This window comes from Heteronotia binoei, chromosome 5 (genome assembly GCF_032191835.1).
Source record: "Heteronotia binoei isolate CCM8104 ecotype False Entrance Well chromosome 5, APGP_CSIRO_Hbin_v1, whole genome shotgun sequence".
In the NCBI taxonomy this organism is placed as follows: domain Eukaryota; kingdom Metazoa; phylum Chordata; class Lepidosauria; order Squamata; family Gekkonidae; genus Heteronotia; species Heteronotia binoei.
In genome coordinates, this window is record NC_083227.1 from 167685863 (window position 1) to 167709696 (window position 23834).

At 45.0% G+C, this 23834-nt stretch overlaps 1 protein-coding gene across 4 annotated transcripts in view; it reads right to left on the minus strand.

The window, feature by feature from the left end:
• CACNA1A (calcium voltage-gated channel subunit alpha1 A) overlaps positions 1-23834 on the minus strand; it is a 599049-nt gene that overhangs the window by 272906 nt on the left and 302309 nt on the right. For all 4 annotated transcript variants that reach the window (XM_060240686.1, XM_060240689.1, XM_060240688.1 and 1 more), the window contains exon 6: positions 2070-2161. In XM_060240686.1, coding sequence (XP_060096669.1) covers positions 2070-2161 — 92 coding nt within the window. The remainder of the gene's footprint in view (positions 1-2069; positions 2162-23834) is intronic.

Here is a 23834-nt window from a genome sequence, read left to right on the forward strand (position 1 = left end):
GTGCTGCAAACGGCTTGGAGCGATCACACAGCTCTTCTGCTCATGAGTCATGCCGGGGCATTCAGGCAGCTGGCGATTGTGCGAGCTGAATGGGACTCAGGGGGATGATACCAGAAAGATCCGGGTAGCTTTTAAATGTGGTTGGAAACCAACTGGGGACAGTTGGGCTCAGAGGGCAGATGTGATTGTGTAAACCTGCATGTTTGAATCGAATGGGAGGCATTCCTAGGTCGGGCCAAATCTCTTGTGTGAAACCACCCACAACCTCAATCCTTATTCAGTAGTGGCAGATGCAAAAGAGGGAAAGGAAATACATTCTCTGTTCTATACATAGTATTTTGTGTCTCATTCTACACCCGAATGATCCTCTCAGGAGAAGAGGTCAAAATCATAATTAAGACATCCTAGCAACAAGATGGTATTGGCAAAAATAATTTTAATCCAAACCAAAAGAATCTAATCTGCTTAAATCCAGAATTTAAGTGGCTCCTCCAAAGTCAAAATTGAAAGCTGTCTTTTTTTGAGGATAGCTTCCATTCATGTAAGGCTCTATGCTCTCTCTCCAGTTTAGAAATCCCACCAGTTCTTGACTCTTTTCCAGATACTTTGGAAATATTTTTCAGCAAAATCCCTTTGACTGAACGGCAGCTGTTTTTTTGCATGTAGGGACCTGGAAAATGGGTCTCTGGAAGAAAGAGCAGAACTAGGGATAGGCATGAACTGGGAAAACAGTGGTTTGCTTCATATCATGGTTTGTTGGGTTGCCTGATTCATTGGTTCGTGTCAATTCATGCTTTTTTAAAATTTCCCAAACCATTTCATTGTTTGTTTGTTTGGTTTGGGAAGGTGCAAAATGGCCCCCCAGTGAGCTAGAGACACCAAACATGTGGCAAACTCTTAAGCAGACTCTAATCTACTTGCTCTCCAAATTTGGTGTGAATTGGATTTCAGGGGGGCCAAGCTACAGCCCCCCAAAGCAGATATCCCAGTAAACTGCTCTCCTAAGTGTATGCCAAGTTGGGGAAAGACAGGGAAGCTACCTTGAAGCTTCTGGTCAGTTTCACTCCCAGCTGATCAGCTGTTAAGTTTTTGGCTAACTAATCAGGGGGACTGAAACTGACCTGAAGCAGCAGGGCAGCTTTTCTTGACTAAGAAACTGACCAGAAGTGGCAGGGGGCTGGGGAAAACTGCACTGCCATTTCTGGTCAGTTTCACTCCTAGAAAAATTAGAAGGGAGTGTAACTGACCAGAAGTGGCAGGGCATCTTTCTCCAGCCCCCTACCACTTCTGGTCAGTTTCACTCTCCTCCAAACTTCGTGGCAGTGAAAGTGACCAGAAGCGGCAGCGTAGCTTTTCCCAGCCCCCTGCCACTTCTGGTCAGTTTCATTCTCCACCAATCTTCATAGGGGTGAAACCGACCAGAAGCAACTGACCAGAAGTGGCAGGGGCTGGGGAATTGCACCAGGATGTCTGGGAAAACGAAACAAATGGCATGTCAAGAATAAAAGCTGACTTATTTTTCAGTGCGGGCATGGCGCAAGCAAGTGAACTGGTTCAAAATGAACCACAAATCACCCAATTCATGCACAAATAATTATTTGTAGTTTGTTTCATGCCCATGGCTAAGCAGATCCTTTCTCTAGGCACTAGGTTCTTGGGCACAGTGCAGGGCTGGGAGTTGGCTCTCAATGGGTAGTAGCAAGGGCATAAGAAGCTACCAAGAAATTGCATTTAATAGGAATTAGTAAGGTGGTTATTCAAAGCAAGATACTTCAGCATGGCATAAACCAGGGGTGGCTTGCTTAATGTAAGAGCCACATAGAATAAACATAGATGCTTTGGAGCCACAAGACATGAATGTCAGATGTTTGAAAGCAGGAAGGCAGGCAGGCAAATAGAGGGGGGTGGGGGTGGGAAGGTGGAATGAAAGCAACTTTAAACGCATTCTCCAAGCCAGCTGACAAGGTGGTGGTGGGGCTTCGAGAGCCACACAATATGTGTGAAAGAGCCACATGTGGCTCCCGAGCCGCAGTTTGGCCACCCCTGACATAAACTGAGTTCTAACTCACTTGGGATTCCCGACACTAGCTTTAGTGGCCGGAGTACACGAACTGCCCGCAGAGTCCGCAGGTCAAAATCAGTGCCAACTGTTGCCAAGATGCTGCAAGAGAAAGACAGAAAATAAAGGTGTTGATTCTGAGAACTTGTACTATTTTAATATTGAAGGAAGAGATTTGGCTTCTCCCATAAAAGCATATGAAATCAAGATCGCTCCTACTTGAGCGGGTAAAGTGTTCTATAAATCAGGGGATCTCCATAAAGTTGAGAACCATGGGATGTTTGTTCTTTTGAATGTAGAATAATTGGATTGATTCTAGATGCATATAAAGATCATCTGTTTAATCTGAATTGATTATAAGGAGTAACCTTTTTTCAATCCTCAGTCTGCCGTCACTAATACAAATTAAATTTGCCACTAAAAGGATAAATTGTATTAAAAGAATTCAAAATGAACTTATCCAGGAAGGCCAATTTGTACTGGTCGTGCTCTCGTGTTTCTAACAGCAGCTTGAGGAACAGAAATTAAGTATGTTAAGTTTTTCTATCAATTTATCTTCAAGTTAGTTAGTTTCACCTGTTGGAATTTCTGCACTTCAGGTTCTCATTAAAGGAACAGGAGCAAGGCTGGTGAATCACTGAGAAACCAAACTATGACTAAGACTATGTAAGAACACATTGCCCTGTCTCCTCCCACTCCACCAAGCAGTTTGGAATCTTCCTCTAGCCTGAGGAGCCTTCCTTCAACATAAGCGGCTCTTCCTCCAACACGAGGTTGTATCTGTGGCTCCTCAGGCTTAAGAAACTTCTTCTGGATTTGGGTGGGATACCGTCCATTGTCTCTTTTGAACTCTGGGAATGGGTGTGTAAACCGCTCCCCAAGGAACTGAAATCCTGGCTTGTGCTTATAATTATTTATTTTAAATATACACAAAAATATACAAACTATTATTTGATTAGCCTTGCAAGGGAGCGAAAAAGGAAAGGAAAACAGAAAAAAAACAATCAATGAGAGAAAAACCACATGTGAATATCAACCTCAGAAATGAGATACCTCATATTAAAAATGCTGGCAAGCACAGCTCTGTAATTAATAATACAATCGATGTGGATAGATGTCTGAGGCTCAAAGTAACTTTTAAATGACCCAGTCTCTTTTCCCAGCTCGCACAGCAATCCTAAGCAGGTCTACTCAGAACCCCAGTATATTTCGATTCCATGAGACTTACTCCCAGGAAAGCATTCTTCGGATTTCATTGTCAGAATAGCAGTTGGGAAGCATTAGCCCATTGTGTGTAAGTAGAGGAAAGCTGTTCCTCTTTGCTGTAAATTACAAACAAAACCCATCATTGAACTCAGCTAATCTATATGTGATTCTTGGTTCATGGACAGAAATAATTTGCATCTGAGAATAACTGGAAGTCAGACATGATCCAATGGTAGAATATCTGCTCTGCAGGCAGAAGGCCCTGTCCTCAGCATTTCCAGTTAAAAGGATCAAATAATAGGTGATACAAAAGATTTCCACCTGAGACTCTGGAAAGTTACAAGTCAAAGCAGACAGTAGTGACCTTGATAGATCAATGGTCTAACTCAGTAGAAGGCAGCTTCATGTGTGTTCAAAAAAGGTATAACTGAAAAGTTTAAATTCAGCTCAACACAGAATTTTGGGGCCCAGTAGGCTTAACATTACACAGCTCCCCCACCCCTTGGGCCAAATGGCATGTGTGGGCGGAGGCCCACCTTTGCCTCACCCAGAAGGGGTGCAGGAGTGATGGGGGGGACACAGACGTCCCTGTGCTGGGACACTGAGGGGGGGGGGGGAAGCCGGCAGTATATAGTTCCAGCTCCTCCCTCCAACTTCCTCTTGCTGCCTCATGCTCAAAACATGCAGGCAAGCTCTGAGGTGGCTCATGAAGCAGCATGGCCACGGCCTTTAAATGGGCCACATGCATTGACGGACCCCAGCCAGCTGGGCTCAGCAGAGACTTTGGGTCCGTGACTGGAGGGAAGCACAGCCAGCACCCCCGACAGCATTGTGCAGCAGCTGCTCGGACCCGGAATTCTTTGGAGATGGGCCCAGTGTTGACTGCACCCATATGGTAGGCCATGTCTGCCTATCTGGGCAGGCATGGGGGGGCTGAGAAGAGCTCTCATCTTGGGGGAGGGGGATCATGGAATGATTGGGCTACAGTGGGCCTGGAGTAGGCGTGCCTTGGTCAGAAGCCACCTGGTCAGGAAGATGTTCCTTTGGGCCATGCCTAGGGGCTAAGTGTTGTTGGTGGTCCAGGGGAATTGCTCCTCCCTTGTCCTCCATTTTGGGTGCTGGGGAGTAGGCAGCTCAGGTGGGGCTTGGCTGTGCCTGGGGCCTAGGGTTCATTGGCAGTATTGCCTCCTCTTTCTGTCCTCCACTGTCCAGCAACTGGATGTTAGGGAGCAGGTGGTCACTGCAGGTAAGGCTCAGGGTGCTCCTGGTTGGTTGCCAGTTCAGGTCCCCCTTTTCTCTCTCCTTCCAGTTTTACTGTGCTTGCATAGCCAGGCAGTGAAGCCACCGGGGTGGCAGCAGGCATTGTAGTGGGTGGCTCCCCCTTTCCGACTGCCCTCCCTTGCTTTAGGGCCAAGTTTAGATCAGGGGCCTTAGGCAGGGAGCACTGGGCATACCCAGTCAGCAGCAAGGGAAAGTGCAAAAGGGTGTGACCTGTTGCCATGGTAACCTCAGGGTGAGCTGGGTCAGCCCAATCATCCAATGATGAGCATGAGGACCTGACTTTGATGGTGATCATGGCCCAGCTGGAGGCCCTTGAATGCAGCAGACATGTGCCTCCAACCCCTGCAAAGGTGGCCAAGGTGGGGCAGCATATGCAGTTGGCTGCCAAGAAGAAGCTGCTGGAATCAATTTTGACTCATTTGTCAAGAGGGCAGGAACAGTGGAGGCTAGGGCGATGCTCAGCAGCCGGAAAACCTGCAGCCCCCTGGTGAGATGCTAGCCTCGGAGGGGGCAATGAAGAAGCCATAGCCTGATAGGAGTGCAGGGTTGGTGGTGGCCATAGCAAATAAGGATGGAGGTAAGAGTGACCAGGTCCCTGGTGGAGGTGGATGGTGGTGGCCATGGGAGCCTGGGGATAAGTCCACTGTCTCCGGGCCTCCAGCTGCTGCACAACAGCCAGGTACACCACACCTTACAGGTTCAGGTCAGCAAGAGAGTTGGGTGTGGGTACCAGGGACCACGGCTCCTGCTGCCAGGTCAGCAGCAGGGATGCAGCACTCAGTGCCCTGCCTGAGGCTGGGGGGTCACCAATACAGGGTGGTGCACAAATCAAGGTGGTGCCAGTGAGAGTGTTGCCCTACAGGGATGCCTCCCACTGGAGGGGCATATGTCTATGGGTAGTGCAATAAGATCATCAAAGAGTATACATCTTCACACTGCTATACCAGGAGCTGGAAAAGAAGGGCAAAGAGGACCTGGAAGAGAGGGACAAAGAGAGACTAAAGTGATGTAGGGTGGACCGGACGTGTGCCAGCTGGCTGCTCAGGTTCATGATATACATGAGTGTCCTAAATCAGGTCCACCCCAGAGAGGAGGCAGCCTGCAGGTACATGGATTTTGCTGGCTCTGCATGGATGCAATACAATAAGGAGTTCCACGTGCAGGCTGCTCTTGACCCTTCTTTACACTGTGACCAAATTCATCCACAATTGAGGATGCAGCTGATGATGCTGGCCCGGCCCACTGGAAGGGACAGGTTGGACAGTGGGCACCTTGTGCACCACCTTCCCAGTCATTCCAGTCGCCATACCTCAGTGGGGCAGGTTGAACCCTACTTGATATGCTGAGAGTTTAGCTCCAATAGGGCGTGTGGGCATAAGGCATGCAAGTATAAGCACAACTGCCCGTTGTGTGATAACCCCCATACTGTGTTGGTATGTTTTAAAGGGAAGCCCAGGTCAGGGTCTCAAGAGTGGTGAGGGAGCAAGTGGTGAGGGGTGCAGCAACCTCCCTGAGAAAGGGACCCCGTCCAATCAGGGTCCCAATGCTTGAGAGCTGTTTAGAGTACTGCAACCAGGTGAATTGGACATACTTGGAGGGCTTCACAGTGTACTTTAATATTCCATTTCAGGGGACTAGGAGCTGACTCCCCCTTCATGTTCCATTTCAGGGGACTAGGAGCTGACTCCCCCTTCATATTCCATTTCAGGGGTCTAGGACCGAGCTCCCCTTCCAATCAGGCTGATTATCCGCGCTCAGTCAAGGGGCTGGAGCTTGTGGTCTGGGCTAAGATCACGAAGGAGTACAGCGAAGGGAAAGTGCTTGGCCCCTTCCCTGAACTGTCAATTCTTAATCTGTGGGTCTCCTTCCTGGGTGCGGTGCCTAAGAAGTACCACCTGTCCGACCCTAAAGAAGAGTGGATGAACAATGTGATACCAGAATACTCGTGTATGGTACACTACTGTCCCAGCAGGGTGCGGCTGGGACTCCACCAGGACACCCCCCACGATGCTCCCCAGGAGACTCCTGGGAGCCCCCGGAGCCCTGACGATGCCCCATAGCCCAAACCACAGTAGACTTACCTGGGATCTGGGGAGGGCACACCAGAGCTTGATGGTGGCTGAGCAAGAGCTCAGTGGATCCTGGAACAGCCCAGCCAAACCAAAGACAGCCCGAAGAAGGAGTGGGCCCAGCCAAGAGCCTGAGGGGTGCGCCCGGCAGCCAACAGGCCATAGGAGAGGAAGGCTGGCAATGAGGGAAACTGGCCTGATCTGCTGCTCGGGCTGGGGGCCAGTCTAATGGCTCTCACTGTTTGGCCAAGAGCAGCCCAGCCAGGGGAGGGGCTGGGAACAGGAAGTCGGAGGGAAGCAAAAGGGGAGGAGGGACAGGAAGGAGAGCGAGACCATGAAACCCGATGACCGGGCATCTTAGCTTATAAAGAGAAGTGGGGCTTGAGCCCTGGGAAGGGCAGGCAGGTGGAGAGGGATAAAAAGCCAAAGCTGAGAGGGGGTTGAGGAGAAAGAACGCTGGAGGACTGAATAACCGAGAGAGAAGACAGCCAGTCCCAGCTTGGGTGCGGGAGCCACCAAGGTGCCGCTAACTCGGCTCCCCTTCCAATTCTGAGACAAAGTAATGGCCACCAGGGGTGGGGATGTGAGGCCTGACATGTGGTCATGTCCTTTGACCAGGTGGACTGTTGTGGACCTGGAGCAGAAATGGCAAAATTAAGTCAGTTTTCTGCCTCCTTCCAGTGCATCCAGCCAATTCCACGGGCAATTTTGCATGGATAAGGCACTCCCAGTGGGTTGCTCCATTTTGTGCTTGGCTTTTGAATGCTTCAGCACATTCCTCGAATGGGCACTTTGTGGCCAAACTGGCCTGACAGAGAGTGCCCACTATCTAGATGATTATTGTTTGTGGCCCCTGTGGCACTGGTCAGTGTGCACAGTTGCTGCAGGCCTTCATGGGGACAGCTAATGAGTTCGGGGTTTCATTAGCTAGCGAAAAGAAAGAAGGGCCTGCCATGTTTTTTTACTGTTGAACATATGAAGCTGCCTTATACTGAATCAGACCCTCGGTCCATCAAAGTCAATATTGTCTACTCAGACTGGCAGCGGCTCTCCAGGGTATCAAGCTGAGGTTTTTCAGGCCTGGACCCTTTTTAGTTGGAGATGCCGGGGATTGAAACTGGGACCTTCTGCTTACCAAGCAGATGCTCTGCCACTGAGCCACCGTCCCTCCCTCCATTTTCGACTTGTTCTGAACACAGAGTTAGACCCTGTCAGGCAACTATCCCAGTTATCAAAGATTTCAGGTATAATAATAATAATAATAATAATAATAATAATAATAATAATAATAATAATAATAATAATAAATTTTATTTGTATCCCGCCCTCCCCGCCTAGGCAGGCTCAGGGTGGCTAACAATATTTCGTACATATACAATAATAAATAAAACATTAGATTTAACAATAAAAACTTTAAACATTATTTAAAAACCAGTTGATGTATTTAAAAATTCATAATTTGAATTCATAATTTGAATTGATCTGGCAGTAATGATGGCATTCTGACGCTAGTATCTGCCAGTTTAAACAAATTCCATGATGACATAGGTCCTTAAAACAGGACCGTGTTGGCGGGTCCTTAGTTAACATTAATTCAGCAGTCGATGTATGCTTGTTTAAAGAGGGCAGTCTTGCAGGCCCTGCGGAACTGATCAAGGTTCCGCAGGGCCCGCACCTCCTCAGGGAGCTGATTCCATAGGGCAGGGGCCGCGGTTGAAAAGGCCCGTGCTCTGGTATTCTGAAACTTGATCTCTTTCGGCCCATTTTATTTTTTCCAGCTGACCTCAGTGCCCTCTGGGGTTCATATTGGGAGAGACGGTCCCTCAGGTAGGCTGGTCCTCGGCCATACAAGGCTTTAAAGGTAATGACCAACACTTTGTACTGGACCCGGTATGTAATTGGCAGCCAGTGCAGTTTTCACGGCTGGTAACATCATTAGGGTTTGTAGAATCTTTCGGGCTCAAGTGCCGTGTTCTACTGGAGAGAGTTTTCCTTCCAGACGTTTCGTTCTCGGCTGCGGAGTGCCTGCTCCGGCTGCAACACCACTGAGGATGTTCTCCGCAGCTGAAAACGAAACGTCTGGAAGGAAAACTTTCTCCAGTAGAACACGGCACTTGAGCCCGAAAGATTCTACAAACCCTAACTATCCCAGTTGTCTGATGAAAGAGTCTGGGACCTTTGCGACGGGTCTCTGCCCTATAGGGGCAGAAAAGGATTGCCCTAGCAGAACTGCAGCCGCTGGTGGGCCACCTGAATTCTGCATGCATTGTGGTGGCACCCAGCAGGGCCTTTTTGCAGAGGTTTTCTGACACCATGGCAGGTCTGCGGTCAATGCATCATAGGGTACGTGTTACTGGGGGCATGCAAGCAGACTTGGAGGTGCAGGATAAGTTTTTGGAGGAGTTCAACAGGTGTCCTTTTGGAAGGAGGATATGCTTATCAAGGTGGAACTGCAGATCATGTCAGATGCCACCAGCTCCTTGGGTTCTGGAGTATACTCCTGTGGGTGTTAGTGTGCTGTGGAGTGGCAGCCGGCTTGAGTGGAGTTGGGTTTCACCAGGGATTTGACTTTTCTTGAGTTCTTCCTGAGCTGGCAAACAGGATTGTACACTTTTTGTGCAACAATATGGCAGTGGTGTGGGTAATTAACTCCCTTACCTAAGGTAATGAGCCTGGTGCAGGCCTTTATGTCACAGTGTCTGCAGACCAACATATTGTTTAGGACAAGGCATGTATGTGCCCAGGGGTGGCTAATGCTCTGTCTCGTAAACAGATGGAGAGGTTTCAGCCACTGGCTCTGGACGCCAACCCTGACCTGAGTAGGGTGCTGCTGGAACTGGGGCAGCTTGGAGGACTGAGGCGGAGAAGGTGGTAGAGATGGCTCTGGCACCTAGCACCAGGAGGGCTTACACTTGGGCGGGTAGGCAGTTTTGAGTCCTTCAGGTGACAGGCAGGGCTCTAGGGCTCCTTGCTGATCCTGTTGGCCCATTTGCTCCAATACTGTGTGGAGTTGAAAAGTAAGGGGCTGGTGGTGCAGTCCATCAGAGGTACTTTAGGGGCCTTGGCTTCTACCAGCAGGGCCTGGGGCTTTCAGGAAGTCACAGGTGAATTCTGCATCCAGTAGATGCACCAGGGTTGGTCCCAAAAGATGGGGGGGTGCAGGCAAATACAACAGAGCCTATCTCCCCTGCAGTCCTGAAGGGGTCGCACCAAGCCTGGATGTTCATGTGTGCTTTGGCATATGAGGCCTGGCTGTTTCATGCAGCAGTGCTACTGGCATTTTGGGAGCACTCTGAGTGAGTGAGCTGACCATTGCTTCTCAGACAGACAGGCCAGGGAGAACCTTGCAAGTGCAGGACATTCATTTTATAGGGGACAGTGTGTGCATCAGGGTGAGGAGATCTAAGATGGATCAGGCTCAGATGGTGGCCAAGATCTTCATGGAGCCCTCTGTGGATGGGGAACTTTTCCTGGTCACAGTGTTATGTCCACACGGAGCACCAGGGAAGGTCCTCTGTTTGTGCACTGCAATGCAAAGTTTAAATTAACTGGCCAAGTTTAAATTAATTAAGTTTCAGTTGTGGAAGATCACTAAGTGAGCACTGGATGTCCTGGGGCACGTCCATTTTGGCACACGCGCCTTCAGGATTGGGGTGGCCTCCACAGTATCAAAGCAATGGGCTATTTTGAGCCAGACATATGGTAGATGGGATGCTGGCGGCTGGGGAGCTGCAAGTCCTATGTGTGCCTTCTGGGGGTGTTGGGAGGGGTTTGAGTGCTGTTGTTACCTGTTTTCTTTTCAGGCACACTGCGCACAGGAGAGGAAGAGGGTGGTCATTTGCAGCCACAATATGATCTTTTGAGTTGTTCATTGGGCCTGGAAGTGCCACACTGGGTCACAGCTTGGGTTTAGCAAATTGGCTACAGTGGACTGATTGAGATATCAGGGCCTGAAATGGGCAGGACTGCTGCCACTGTTGTTTGAGCAGAGGATGGGTCCTCTGCCTTACGTGCTGGGTAATTAACTCTGGGTAATTAACACCTGGAGAGAAACAATCTTGGCTTTATGAAGGGAAGGGCCATCATGATGCAAGCCAAGGCTGACATGGAGATAGTCATGGGCGTGCTGCTTGTATCAGCTGCTACCTTACCGTGGAGGACCTGGTAAGGGGTCGAAGACCCTGGAGGTCTGGATAGGGCCCAGAAGAAAGTGAATAGGGAACTGTGTAAAGGCATCGATGGGGAGTTGGGATGTTTCGTGCCACACCCCAGGATAAAGTGGGATTAGAGCATCTATACCAGCAGGATGGCATGCATTCATCAGACAAGGGCAATGACGTATTTTTGGAGGATCTGTGGCAAGGGCTGCAGGCTGCCTTAAGATCCTAAGCAGAGGTTTGGACCTAGCAGTGGTGGACTGGTGTGGAGATAGGTCAAGCAGATAGAGCGAGCACCAGAGAGCACCTTCCCCATTTAGAAGAACAGGGGTCCACAGGATCTGCCGAGGGGTTTTGTGGTCCAGGTTGGGGAACGGAGACTACCTTCAGAGCTGCTTTAGCAGGGCTTTGCCCTTGCAACCCATGTGGCTTGGGGGGCTGGGGCCCTAATAGGAAGCTCCCGGTTGGCTATTCTGGCCAGGGGTGAGCCAACTGGTATGGCTCATGCTCAATGCAGGCATGCTTGCCCAACGCAAGGCAAGGAGGCTGTTGAGTCGACATCTGCCTTGCCTGAGTCCGCGCTCAGGGTTTGCCCTCGCCACAGCAGCTGTAAAGAATCAATAAAGTGACCCTTAGTTAATTTCAGCTCTTGTGTCTGCCTCTTTATTCCCAACTGGGAGGCAGAAGTACCCCTTTGGATTTTGCCGCCAAATTTTATCGTTTATATTTTGCAAAACTGCAAATGCATTAAGGATATACTAGAATGTATGCAAAAGAGTTAGCACGTGTGAGAGAAGGACGAAACATAAGCAATGAAAAAAGTAGGTAAAATGTGAATCAAGAGTCCATTGCTCCTTTCGTAAGTCATTAAAAACTGACTAATTTAATACAGTCTTCTTACTGTTTGCGGTCTTCTCAGATTTGTACGTATTTGGCTATTGTAGACATTTCTGCTATTTTCCAATAATTCCGTTATTTTCTAATAATTCTCCAATAGTACAAAAATCAGAAGAATGTTGATTAGAGGCTCCCATAACATTAAAGGTGGCGGTGGTTATTCAGACAGTTCATCATCCCCTGTTTATCGGACAGAGAACCTATGAGGATATTGTTTTAAGTTTTCCAGAGTTATTTTATTTAATTTCCCCCCTTCCTGAAAGGGCGTGGCATACACTCCCTAGGCCTGGATGTCTGTTTTGATATGTTAGCAGCTGGGTGTTTAATAAATAACAGTTGTGGTTCTTGATAGAGGATGCCTGTCTCAAGTAGGGATGGGCATGAACCAAATCACAAAATGAAATTTGTCACAAACTGGGCCCAGTGCATGGTTCATTAACTTTGGTTTGTGCCATCCTGCCCCCATGAGCCCCGCAACCTCCCAGGTGGTTTGTGTGATTCATGTCAGCAGACACACTGGCGCCAGTGGTGGCGCTTGAAGTAGGCATTTAAAATCTCTTTAAATGCCTTCTCCAAGCTGGGCTGTGGCACCGCAGTTCACTTGTAAGTCACACCATGGCTTGCAAAAGCCATTTAAAGCTGGGTGAATCCACCCCCTCTCTCTCGGCTTGACTTCGCGAACGAAGATTTAAGAAAGGTGCAGTAGTCCACGTCTGCTGCAGGCTCACTGGTGGCTGACAAGACCAATGCGGGACAGGCAGGTCCGGCCACAGTGGCTGCAGGGAAAAGTCTGATTTGGGGTTGGTGCTGTAGCAGTATGATTCTTCCTCAATCTCCTTTTGTCCTCAAGACCAGCTATGCGTGCGTTCTCAAAGGAAGAGACAGCCTGGTGGATGGTGTGCCTCCATGCTTTGCGATCTGAGGCTAAGTCAGACCACCACTGAATCCACCACTTCCGAGTGAATTCACCACCTGGACTCCACTCCCAAGTGGTGCTCATTTGCAGAAGCCATTTAAAGGGAAAGTTCCCTTTAAATGGCTTTTGTAAGATCTCCGCCACTGCCATTCTGCTGGCATCAGAGAGCCACTGTCAGCAGAAAAGACAGAGGGAACCCAAACCAGTTTGTGAAGTGAGGGAGGTTTGTCTTGGTTATTGGAATCTCACAGACCGCTAACTGGGATGAAGCTCCATTTCCCCAGTTCGTGTCCATCCCTAGTCTCTAGCGGCTACCTGCCTCAGCTCTGAATGAGGAGGCACAGAGAATAGAGCTTGAGAAGCAGATCTTAACTGGTGGACTGAATAGTATGGTTTCCATGTTCTATTTTCACAACTGGTGTGTGTGTGTGTGGGTGGGGGGGGGGATTGGGGCAATTATATTTCAAATGCTTTCGCTGCTTTCTCTTCATGCCTTGAACTGCTTATGTTATTAACGGTCATACATCATGTATAGGTATCTGACCCTACCCTAGGAAGTCAGTTCTAACAAGAAACATCTTTGCTGTGAATGTATCCACCTCTTCAATAAAATCCTTTGATTTAAATCAAAGAGGCTGAGTTGGTAAGAACTACATAGAACTTGACAGTGAGCCAGAGAAGTTTTGGCAGCTACCAATAATATTGAAATTAGATCTTTGCCTAAACTAGGTATGGAAAGATTTTCCCAGATGTTGAGAAGTATTAATTTGGGGAAAAAAGGGATTGGGTAGCCTGTGGTTTCTATAATATAGTTTGTAATCATTTTTTTTATTGTACTTTCAGACAACTCCACCAACAGCAGAAAAAGAAACCTATTATGTTGCAAGCCTTCCAGCATTTAGGGTCATTGGAGGCTTCATTAAGTGATTTCCAAGGGGTTAAGTGCCACCTGGTAACTATTTTATAGAATTGGAGTTTTACATTGAATGCTTTGGTGGTAAAAATCGAAGAAGTCCAAACAGAGTTCCATTGTTTATCTTCCAGAACTGAACTGTAGCCTTGTTGCCATTTACATTGAAAATACATTGGAAGGTCCCATCTTTTGGAATTTAGTAAATTGTAGAGCAGTGATATTAAACCTTTGAGGCTAGATTCATTGCTTTTCAAAGGTGGCGAGTTCCCTATTTTAAAAAGATTGTAAATGGAGTTCCTGAAACATATGATAAATCTGATTATATTGATCCAAAGGACGGATAATATGATGTTTGGTTTCCAACTGGCTTTTTTGTCATAATTTGTCCATTTTGCAAAATTTCCCAGAGCCTAACAATGTTGTGTCATTTTCAATGGATAAAACTTTTCTGAGAAGTTTAGGGGAGAAGCTTAGAGCTAAGTATTGTCTGCATTTATCCCAAAAATGCTAAGAAGAGTTTAAAAATGGATTAATGGTGATAGATGAAGGTCAATCATTTGCTTTATTCCAAAGCATGTTTTTAAGGAGGTAGGGATGGTTATAACAGGGTTCTATTTGAGTCCAGTTTTGTGCCCCGTCATATTGTATATAGGAACATATAGCTCTGAATTGAGAAGCTTCATAGTATGGGTTGAGGTTTGGTAGGCCAAAGCCACCCATCTTTCTTGGATGAGTTAATAGATTAAAGCTTATCCTGGGTTTCCTGTTTGCCCAGATAAATTTATTAAACATAGTTTGCCAATACTTTAAGTCTTTGAGAGATATTAGAATAGGTGGGGATTGAAATATAAATTTAAAATGTAGGATTAAGGCTTTAAGTTAATTAAGTCTTTTCCAACCATGTAAAAATGTTGATAAGGCCAATCAAGGAGGGTTTGCTGAACTGAATTACAAAGCAGTTTGTAATTGAAGGCAGATAGATCTTTTAGTCGAAACGGGATTATAACACTTAAGCGTTGCCAGGATTTAGCAATCCATTTAAATTGAAAATGCTGTGAAATAAAATTCCTAGTGTATGTTGATGTCACTATTGGAAAGATTTCGGTTTTTGAGGACTTAATAGAGAGGCCAGAAATTTTACTAAAGTTAGTAACAGTCTGCATAAAGTGCGGTAAGGTGACTCTTGGGTTACTGAGATAGGCAAACACATTGTCTGCAAAGAGACTCAATTTAAGCTCACAAGAATCAATGTTCATGCTTTGAGTGTTTTTATTATGGAGTAAGGATTTAACCAAGGGTTCAATAGAAAGCGTGAAGAGAATAGGTGAAAGTGGGCACCCTTGGCGAGTGCCTCTGGAAAACAAAAAATCATCCAATCACAGACCATTAACTGAAATTTGTGCAGCAAACACTCTTAGGAAATTGGGGCTGAATCCCATACAATGTAGTAATAATTGCAGACATTATGTATCCAAGCGATCAAATGCTTTATCTGAATCTAGGGCCATAATAGATTCAATTAGATTTGTTGAGCAATAATAAATAACATTAAGGGTTTTGCATATGTCTGAAATAGATGTGTGTGGAATAAATCCCAATTGGTCTGCATGAATATAACTTGTTATAATACTATTAATCTGTGTGCCAATACATTTGTGAAAATTTTTGCATCTTGATTTAGTGACTATAAGACTCTGCTTTCATGGGATCTTTGTCTCTTTTTGGTAGAACTATAATTTTTCCCTCTGACCAAGCTAGGTAATTTCCCAACAGATAAAATGAAATTACAAGTTTGAGTCAGAGGCTCAACTAACTGGGGTTTAAATTTTAAAAATATTTTTAAAAATAAAATTCAAACAGTAAACCGTTCCAGGCTGGTGTCTTAATATTTTTAAGCCATTAGTTATTTCTGACTAAGTGATGAACTTTTCTAAAGTTTCATGATGTCCTACAGAAGGATGTTTCTTAAAAGTTAATAGATTTCAAATATGTGTTGATGGAGTCCTTGGGGGTTTCGGAAGATTTGTATAAGTTCTCTTAATACCCAGCAAAGTACATCTTTAGATTTGTATAAGTTCTCTTAATACCCAGCAAAGTACATCATTAGTACATCTTTAGAATTTGAAACGGCTTCATTTCTAGAATTCTTAAGAGTAGTGATGTATTTAGAGGAGAGTTTCTTGTTTCCTCTATGGGAGAGCCAGTGAGTAAATTGAAGGCTTTCCTCAAAAATCTTTGTCTTAAGAATTATTTTTTTTGTATTTTTGTAGTTTCATACACTTCTATTTTTTTCCCGTTCCAGAGTGAATTTGTGCAGTGTGTTTTTGCTACTGAATTTCATATGTTTCTTTTCAAGATTTAATATCTTTACCTTCAAATCTGATATAATTTTTTCTTTCCTTTTTTATAGGCTGACGTTATTGATATCAGTTTTCCCAGAAGAACAGTCTTAAATGCTTCCCAACTAATATTTTGGGAGACACCACACATTAAGTTCAAATCAAAATAATCCCTAATTTCCTTTGAAATTTCATTACATATGTTATAATCTGATAAAAGAGAACTGTTTAGCGACCAACATGGGCCTTTGTCATCTTTGATTTTTTCAGAGAATGAGCATGTGTCCACAATTTTGGACCAATGTCTGTTGAGTGAACCTGTATGATAAAAGATCTGGAACACAGTAAAAAATCAACATGAGCGTATATATTATTAAGTCTAACAGAATGACTAGGAAGTGAAAAAAGGAAAAAGCCCAGAGTTCAGAGGAAGATTGAAGTAAGATATACCAATGTCATAATATTTGAGTGTATCGCCTACAAATTGTAACTCTTCAGGGAATAATACCATAATTACAGTTGATTTAAAATTGGCTAAAAATACATTTAAAAGATATGAAATGTAGAAAGTAGAAAAAGTAGAATGAAAAGCAATTGATTTCAAATTGGATGACATTCGTTAAATAGATATGCAATATAGTGAAGATTAAGAGAGTGCATTAGAGAAGTGGTTCAATTGTAAAAAAATCAGCAAGAGCATAGAAAAAATTGATTTGTAAATGTCTGTGGTGACCAAAAGGGATAAACTTTGAATCAAAAATTGTATAAAACAGTGCATGAGATCAAGAAATTTTGTGAAAAAGTGCTTGGGAAAGTAAAAAAGTGTATTAAAGGCACATTTAACCAACTGGAATACAAACAGTAACATGCAGTGTAGAACACTTGTAGATAACTTTCTGAGTGATTATAAAATTGGACCATATTTGGACTATAATATATAGGAAATTGGGTGTTAAACAGGGAATTGAAAACACATTTTAAATCATAAGCTAGCAACCATGTTAGAAGTTTCTCAGTACATATTGCAATAGTCTGATTACAGAGCAACATTAAAGGAACAGTAAGATCAATAAGGTCTAAGTCAACCAAACACACCTAAGTAGAAAGACTTGTAGGAATACTATGAAAAACACCCATTTGATTGCCTGGAACAGAAATAGCAACCCCATAGCATACTTTAAAGCACACCTACATGAATAATTTCAAAAGAATCTGAAATCCTTTCCCCGAAAAACACAACTAACAACATGCAAGACATTAAAAACAACATTGAACCCATTCAAGGGTTAGCATCTAAAAGTCCTAGCTATAAGGAAATTAGCCAGGATAGAGAGCTATAATCGATCCAAGCCCTACAATTGAGAAAGAAGTTCAAAACTAAGGGAAGCTACAAATCAAAAGGACCCAACCCCTCCCCCCAACACCACAATAGAAAATAAATGGGACAGAAGGTAAACTATTAATTTGTAGCAAAGAAAATATGTGCCCAGATGGCAATGTGAAGGGATGATTTGTAGATTTATGTGTGTATCTCCATTGTTATTGCTATTTTATTGCATCTGTTGTTACACCCTTTTGCTTCACTTTGTATGTTTATTAACGTCTAGTTTACTTTGCTTTTCCTTGAGATTTTTGTAGACTTGTAACAGCCAATGGGTAATTACAATAAACAGTAAACTATTACAGGCAAGAAAGAGAAGTAGAGAGAAAAATGTTATTGAAGATTGTCACTGGTATGGAAGATAAAAGTTACTGGTTTCTGGGTTTGACGAAACGGGAAGACGGTTTTGGCTTCTCTCTGGCTGCAGGGTAGTCTTCTGCAGGAGTTGGTTGTAGATTCAGCTTAGTAAGGAGGACTTGACCAGAGTTGCAGTGACACAATGTAGAGTCCAGTTGTGATCGACTAAGACATCAGAAGAGGAGCTCCATCTGAACTGGACATTCAAAGCCAGTAGTTTAGATGTGATTGGTTTGAGGAGCTTTCTCTTCTGCAGTGTATCTGGAGAGAGGTTGAGCAGAACAGTGATTTTAGCATTGCGAAGGAGAAGAAAGCCTTTGGAACGGGCCACTCTCATAACTGCCTCTTTCAATCTGGGGTGTAGAAATTGTGCCAAAATGTCCCTTGGAAAATGCGATCTAGCTGCTGACAGAACGCCCAGGCAGTAGCGATAGTAGGGGCAACTACATAATCTTAGTCCAGAATAGATACTAGCCAGTTTGAAATAAAAGATGGTAAAGCTGTGTTGCTTTCCCTGTTCTCCACTATCCCACAAAACTTCAAATTACAAGAACATTGGCAATTTTCTACTATCATGAGTCTGTCCATAATCACGGCATCACTGCGATGCAAATATTTCACATTTTCTTGCAGCATAAGCAGGCCTCAGATTCAGTAGAAGCTCACAGGAGTGCAGCTCCTGAACCTTTCTGATAGTTCCATCTCCTCGTCCATTGAATAGTATGTGGAGATGCATAACAATCCCTGGATGAGCTCTACCACCTGTTTTTCTACAAAACAACCCCTGAGCATAAGTCCTGTCTTGAAGACAGCCTCAGCCGTTTGGGCTACTTCATTCAGTGATTTGGAGAATTCTTTTATTTATTGTGATAATGGTAGCATCAGCTTGTCAATCTTGTCAGCAACGAATTGCTTTAGATAGCATTTAAGATCTGTCAGATCTCGTCTGCCAAGAGACGCTTCATCTCCCCATCTATCTGGAGTAGTTGGCACCATTTTGTGATCCCGAGCAGACTCTAGGGTTGTTGCAGGGCCCAAGGTCCCTACGAGGAGATAAGGTGTTAAAGATGGCGAGTTCTTATTGTCAGGCTTGACTTTCTTTCCATCCAACTTGACCATGATTTATAGAAAGTTTTGATGCCCCATAATCGATTAAAATGGTGTTAAAGGAGATGGAGGTCAGGAGCGCTCATTCTGTGTGTCCAACATGGATCCACGATGCTCAGCTCTCCCTTTAATTGTATATTTGACTGTTTAAATGCTTTATTTTTAAATGTTCACTACCTTGTGCAGCCTGATCAGATGGAAAGGTGGCATAAAATGTCAACAACAACAACTACTACTACTATTATTATTATTTAGCAGAGGACACATGTGAGGAATGGCGCTCCCAACATCACAGTGCCCGAGCTGGAGTAGATGAACACCTAAGATGGTTAAATTCCCCAAAGCATTAAGATAGGACACAGATACTTTTTCTCCACTGGATAGTCCATCTCGCTGTGCCCAACATCTGTCTCAGAATAGAAGGAAAGGGGAGGAAGCAAGGGATCAGTGGAGAAATGAGAAGGAGTGCAGCAACTGCATCCTACAGGTATGCTTACTGTTATTATTAATATGTAATAAAGAAATCAGAAGAAGATTGAGACTGGGAAGTACAGCCATGACGGACCTAGAAATGTCTTTAAGTGTAAGGATGTGTCACTGGTGTCCAAGATCAAGATAACTCATATTATTGTATTCTCTTTCACTAGGTATGAGTGTAAAGGTTGGACAATGAAGAATGATGCATTTGAAATGTGGTTTTGAAGAAGAGCTTTGAGGACATCATGGATTGCCTAAAAGACAAATAAGTAGGTTCTAGATCAAATCAAGCCTGAATTTTCCCTAGAAGTTAAAATGACCAAACGGAGGCTTATAATACTGTAGTCACATTATGAGAAGACAAGACTCACTGAAAAAGACAACAACACTAGGAAAAGTTGAAGGCTGCAGGAAGAGAGGAGAACCCAACATGAGATGGATTGACTCAGTCTGGGAAGCCACAGCCCTCAGTTTGCAAGACCTGAGCAAGGCTGTTAACAATAGGATGTTCTGGAGGTCATTAATTCATAGGGTTGCCATAAACTGGAAGTGAATTGACAGCACTTAACAGACAGCAGTAACTTTGGGTGTTTATCCTAATTCCCCATTCCCCCGTCCACTGACTCTTCTTGCCAGGGATTATCCATCATGTTTCTGCCGCTCCCCATGTATTTTATGGCTACAGCAGTATGCTCAACAACATGATTACTATTTACAACTACTCAGGCCTCAGATTCAGCAGGAGCTCACAGGAGTGCAGCTCCTGAACCTTTCTTACAGTTCCACCTCCTCCTTCCCACCTTGACCACTGAATAACAATTCCTGGATGAGCTCCACCACCTTTTTTTCTACAAAATGACCCCTGCAACTACTAATAGAAATACCTGAATTATAAGCTAATTTATATGTATGAGCAGGGCTTTTTTTTAGCAGGAATGCACAGGAACGCAGTTTTGGCTGGCTCGACATCAAGGGTGTTGTTTAATATGCAAATGGATCCCTGCTGGGCTTTTTCCTACAAAAAAGCCCTGTGTGAAAGAACTGTGATGTTAGGAGGTATGGCCTAATATGCAAATGAGTTCCTGCTGGGCTTTTCCCTACAAAAAAAGCCCTGTGTAGGAGTTAATTTTAATTATTCCTTTTACTCAGTGTGCTGGTTGGGAATTTTCTTGAGATTTGTGCTGGTCTATGACTGTATTAATAAAGACATTGACTACTAACAGAAATATTATTTTTGTTTGTGGGCAAAAAATTCACTCCAAACCATACTACTTCCTAAAATTTACTGTGAATGATAAATAAAGGAACTAAATGGCTATAAATATATAACTATAAATATATAACTGTGAGAAAACGTGGGCTTTTTGGTTTCTATCACAGCTAGACCCTGGTTCTTTGACAGATCAATTGGTGAGACGTGCAATGTGAAATGTTAAGAAGCACGGCAGCAATCCACATAGAATTCTGTTTACAGGGACATGTAATTAGGATCTCCTGAACTTTTTTCGAAAGGCAAAAGCAGCTGTTAGTATGGAGAGGGATTCCAAAAGGGGGCCACGCTGTGAGAAAATAAAAAAAAAAATCCCCCCTACAATCTGTTTTTTCAATTCAAATCCAGCCTGCCCCCTCAGGAGCAGATACTCCCTTCATCAGGAAAGGGGAGTGGGGGAAAGAAACATACAGGTAATGTGTGGTAATCAGTTGCCCTTTTAAAATTGAACTGATCTTCAAATGGAACCACTATAATCCAGCCAAAGATTCTGCTGTGCCAAAGTGGCATATACCACACTGAAGCCACAGCAATAAGCAATCATAGATTTGATTCACAACCCACCAGCTGCTTCTCAGGAGCCTTGGATTTTTCTATTTTTAATACTGCAATGATCAAGGCCACCTAAGCTTTAGATTGTTTTTAAAAACAATACTTAGGAGCACATTTATAGCAAGGCTAGCGTTAAGCAACTTCCCTTGAAAAAAAGATTTAGATGTAATTGCACATTTGCTTTAGCAAGCAAGGAAATTGGCACTGGCTGCCAATAACATTCCGAGTCCAGTACAAGGTGTTGGTCATTACCTTTAAAGCCCTATATGGCCTAGGACCTGCCTACCTTAGGGACCGTCTCTCCCCACACGTTCCCCAGAGAGTACTACGATCGGGTTAACAAAACCTGTTAGTAATCCCCGGGCCAAAGGAGGCCCGCCTGAAATCCACCAGGGATCGGGCCTTCTCGGTAACGGCGCCTTACTGGTGGAACCAGCTGCCGGAAGAGGTGCGGGCCCTGCGGGACCAAGGGCAGTTCCGCAGGGCCTGTAAGACAGCCCTCTTCCGGCAGGCCTATAACAACTAACTGACAATGAGAATATCTTCTGGATGGAACTAAAATGCATTTATGGACCGCTGCCTTTTATTCTTATTTTTATGTCTTATTAATTATGGTTTTAACTTTGTTATGTAAATGTTTTTAAGCTGAATTTATGTGAATTAAAATGTTGTAAGCCGCCCTGAGCCACTTGGTGGGAAGGGTGGGATATAAGTCTAAATATAAATAAATAAATAAATAAATAAATAAATAAAAGTAAGAATGGCTCCTGAGTTAGGGTGTTTTCGCACTTACCTTTTACTGGCGCGATGACCCTCCTCACGCCGGCGGATCTGCAGTGATTTTGCACTAGAAGCGCCGGCGCAGCCCATTGCGCCGGCTACTTCCGTCGCTAAGCCAGCGCAAACGGAAACCGCCAAGAAGCAGGAAAACGTTTGCGCTGGTTTAGCGACGGAAGTAGCCGGCTCTTTGGGCTGCGCCGGCGCTTCTAGTGCGAAATCACTGCAGATCCGCCGGCGTGAGGAGGGTCGTCGCGCCAGTAAAACGTAAGTGCAAAAACACCCTTAGAAATCCATATGCCTCCAAATTAATCAACTAGCCTTTCACCCTCATGCAGAGCATTTTATCCCAAAGTACTGAGATCATAAACAAAAAGGGATTGTATAACCATGCTAGTTTCAGGAGGGGGGGCACTACAGCTTTTTAAAGTGCTATGCCCATTAACAGTGCTATCTAAGTGATAATAATGACAACCTCACACTGAAGTCAAAATCTGGCCACACCTCGTGGAAGGCAGAGAGAATACTTTGGTTTGACAGTATTTGGTTCAACAGCTCTGGACAGCACTTTATCGGTTTGGAGAAGGCATGATTTCGACCTGGGTCTTAAAGGCCCAAATGACAGGTCATATTTTTTAGCAAGTCAGGTTTAGGTTCCCTGGACCCAATTCACTTTCCGTGCACTCATACAGTAAGTGCAGAGAACAGCTTTTTAAAACACTGCAGGGGCCCAGTTTGGCTCAGCACCAAGGCATGTGAGGAGGACAGGCTTCTGCCTTCCCTCTGATGTTATTTTTCTGTGAATGAAAGGGCAGAAATGAGTCCTTGTATACTCCCTGTTGCACAAGAGTGATTAGGTCAATCTTGACTCTCGCCATGCTGATAGGGTTGCCAAGTCCAATTCAAGATATATCTGGGGACTTTCGGGGTGGAGCCAGGAGACTTTGGGGGTGGAGCTAGGAGAAATTAGGGGCGGAGCCAGGAGCAAGGGTGTGACAAGCATAAATGAACTCCAAGGGAGTTTTGGTCATCACATTTAAAGGGACGGCACACCTTTTCAATTCCTTCCTTCCATAAAAAATAATGAAGGATAGGGGCACCTTCTTTTGGGGCTCATAGAATTGGACCCACTGGTCCAATCTTTTTGAAACTTGGGGGGTATTTTGGGGAGAGGCATTAGATGCTATATTGAAAATTTGGTGCCTCTACCCCAAAAAACAGCCCTCCCAGAGCTCCAGATACCCGCAGATCAATTCTCCATGATTTTCTATGGGAATAAATCTCCATAGGGAATAACAGAGTTCCCAGCAGACATTTCCCTCCCCTCCCCCCGCTTTGTGACGACCCTGAAGCGGGGGGAGGGTCTCCAAACCGGGGGATCCCCTGCCCCCACCTGGGGATTGGCAACCCTACATGCTGATCATGGTTGTTTTTCTTTTCTACAGCTCATGGATGTTTCCTGCATACGGACAGTGGATCATCACCTGCTAAGCTTCCCATCTAGTCCAAACCCCTGTGCAATGCAGAAAATTCGTAGCCACCTCCCCCTCTCAAGCCCTCAGTGACTCCTGATTAACATTCTCTCTCTCTGTGTACAGAGTGTTGAAAAGTCACAGCTGACTTACGGCAGCCCCAGCAAGGGGCTTCCAAGACAAGTGAGAAACAGAGGGAGTTTGCCATTGTCTTCCTCTGCAGTGGCTTCCTTGGTGATCCCCCTTCCAAGTGCTGCTGACCCCAAGACCCGATGGGATCAGGCTATACCACACCGCCTTCCCTCCCTGCTTCTAATATTAACTGCTACCAAAAATCATTCTAATGTGGCTAACAAGTCATGCAACTAGCAAAGCCACATCTCATCCCTGTCCCCAGGCAGGGCTCCAGTGCCTTAAGAACATAAGAGAAGCCCTGTTGGATCAGGCCAGTGGCCCCTCCAGTCCAACACTGTGTCACATAAGAGAAGCCTTGTTGGATCAGGCCAATGGCCCATCCAGTCCAACACTCTGTGTCACAGAAGAACATAAGAGAAGCCCTGTTGGATCAGGCCAGTGGCCCATCCAGTCCAACACTCTGTGTCAC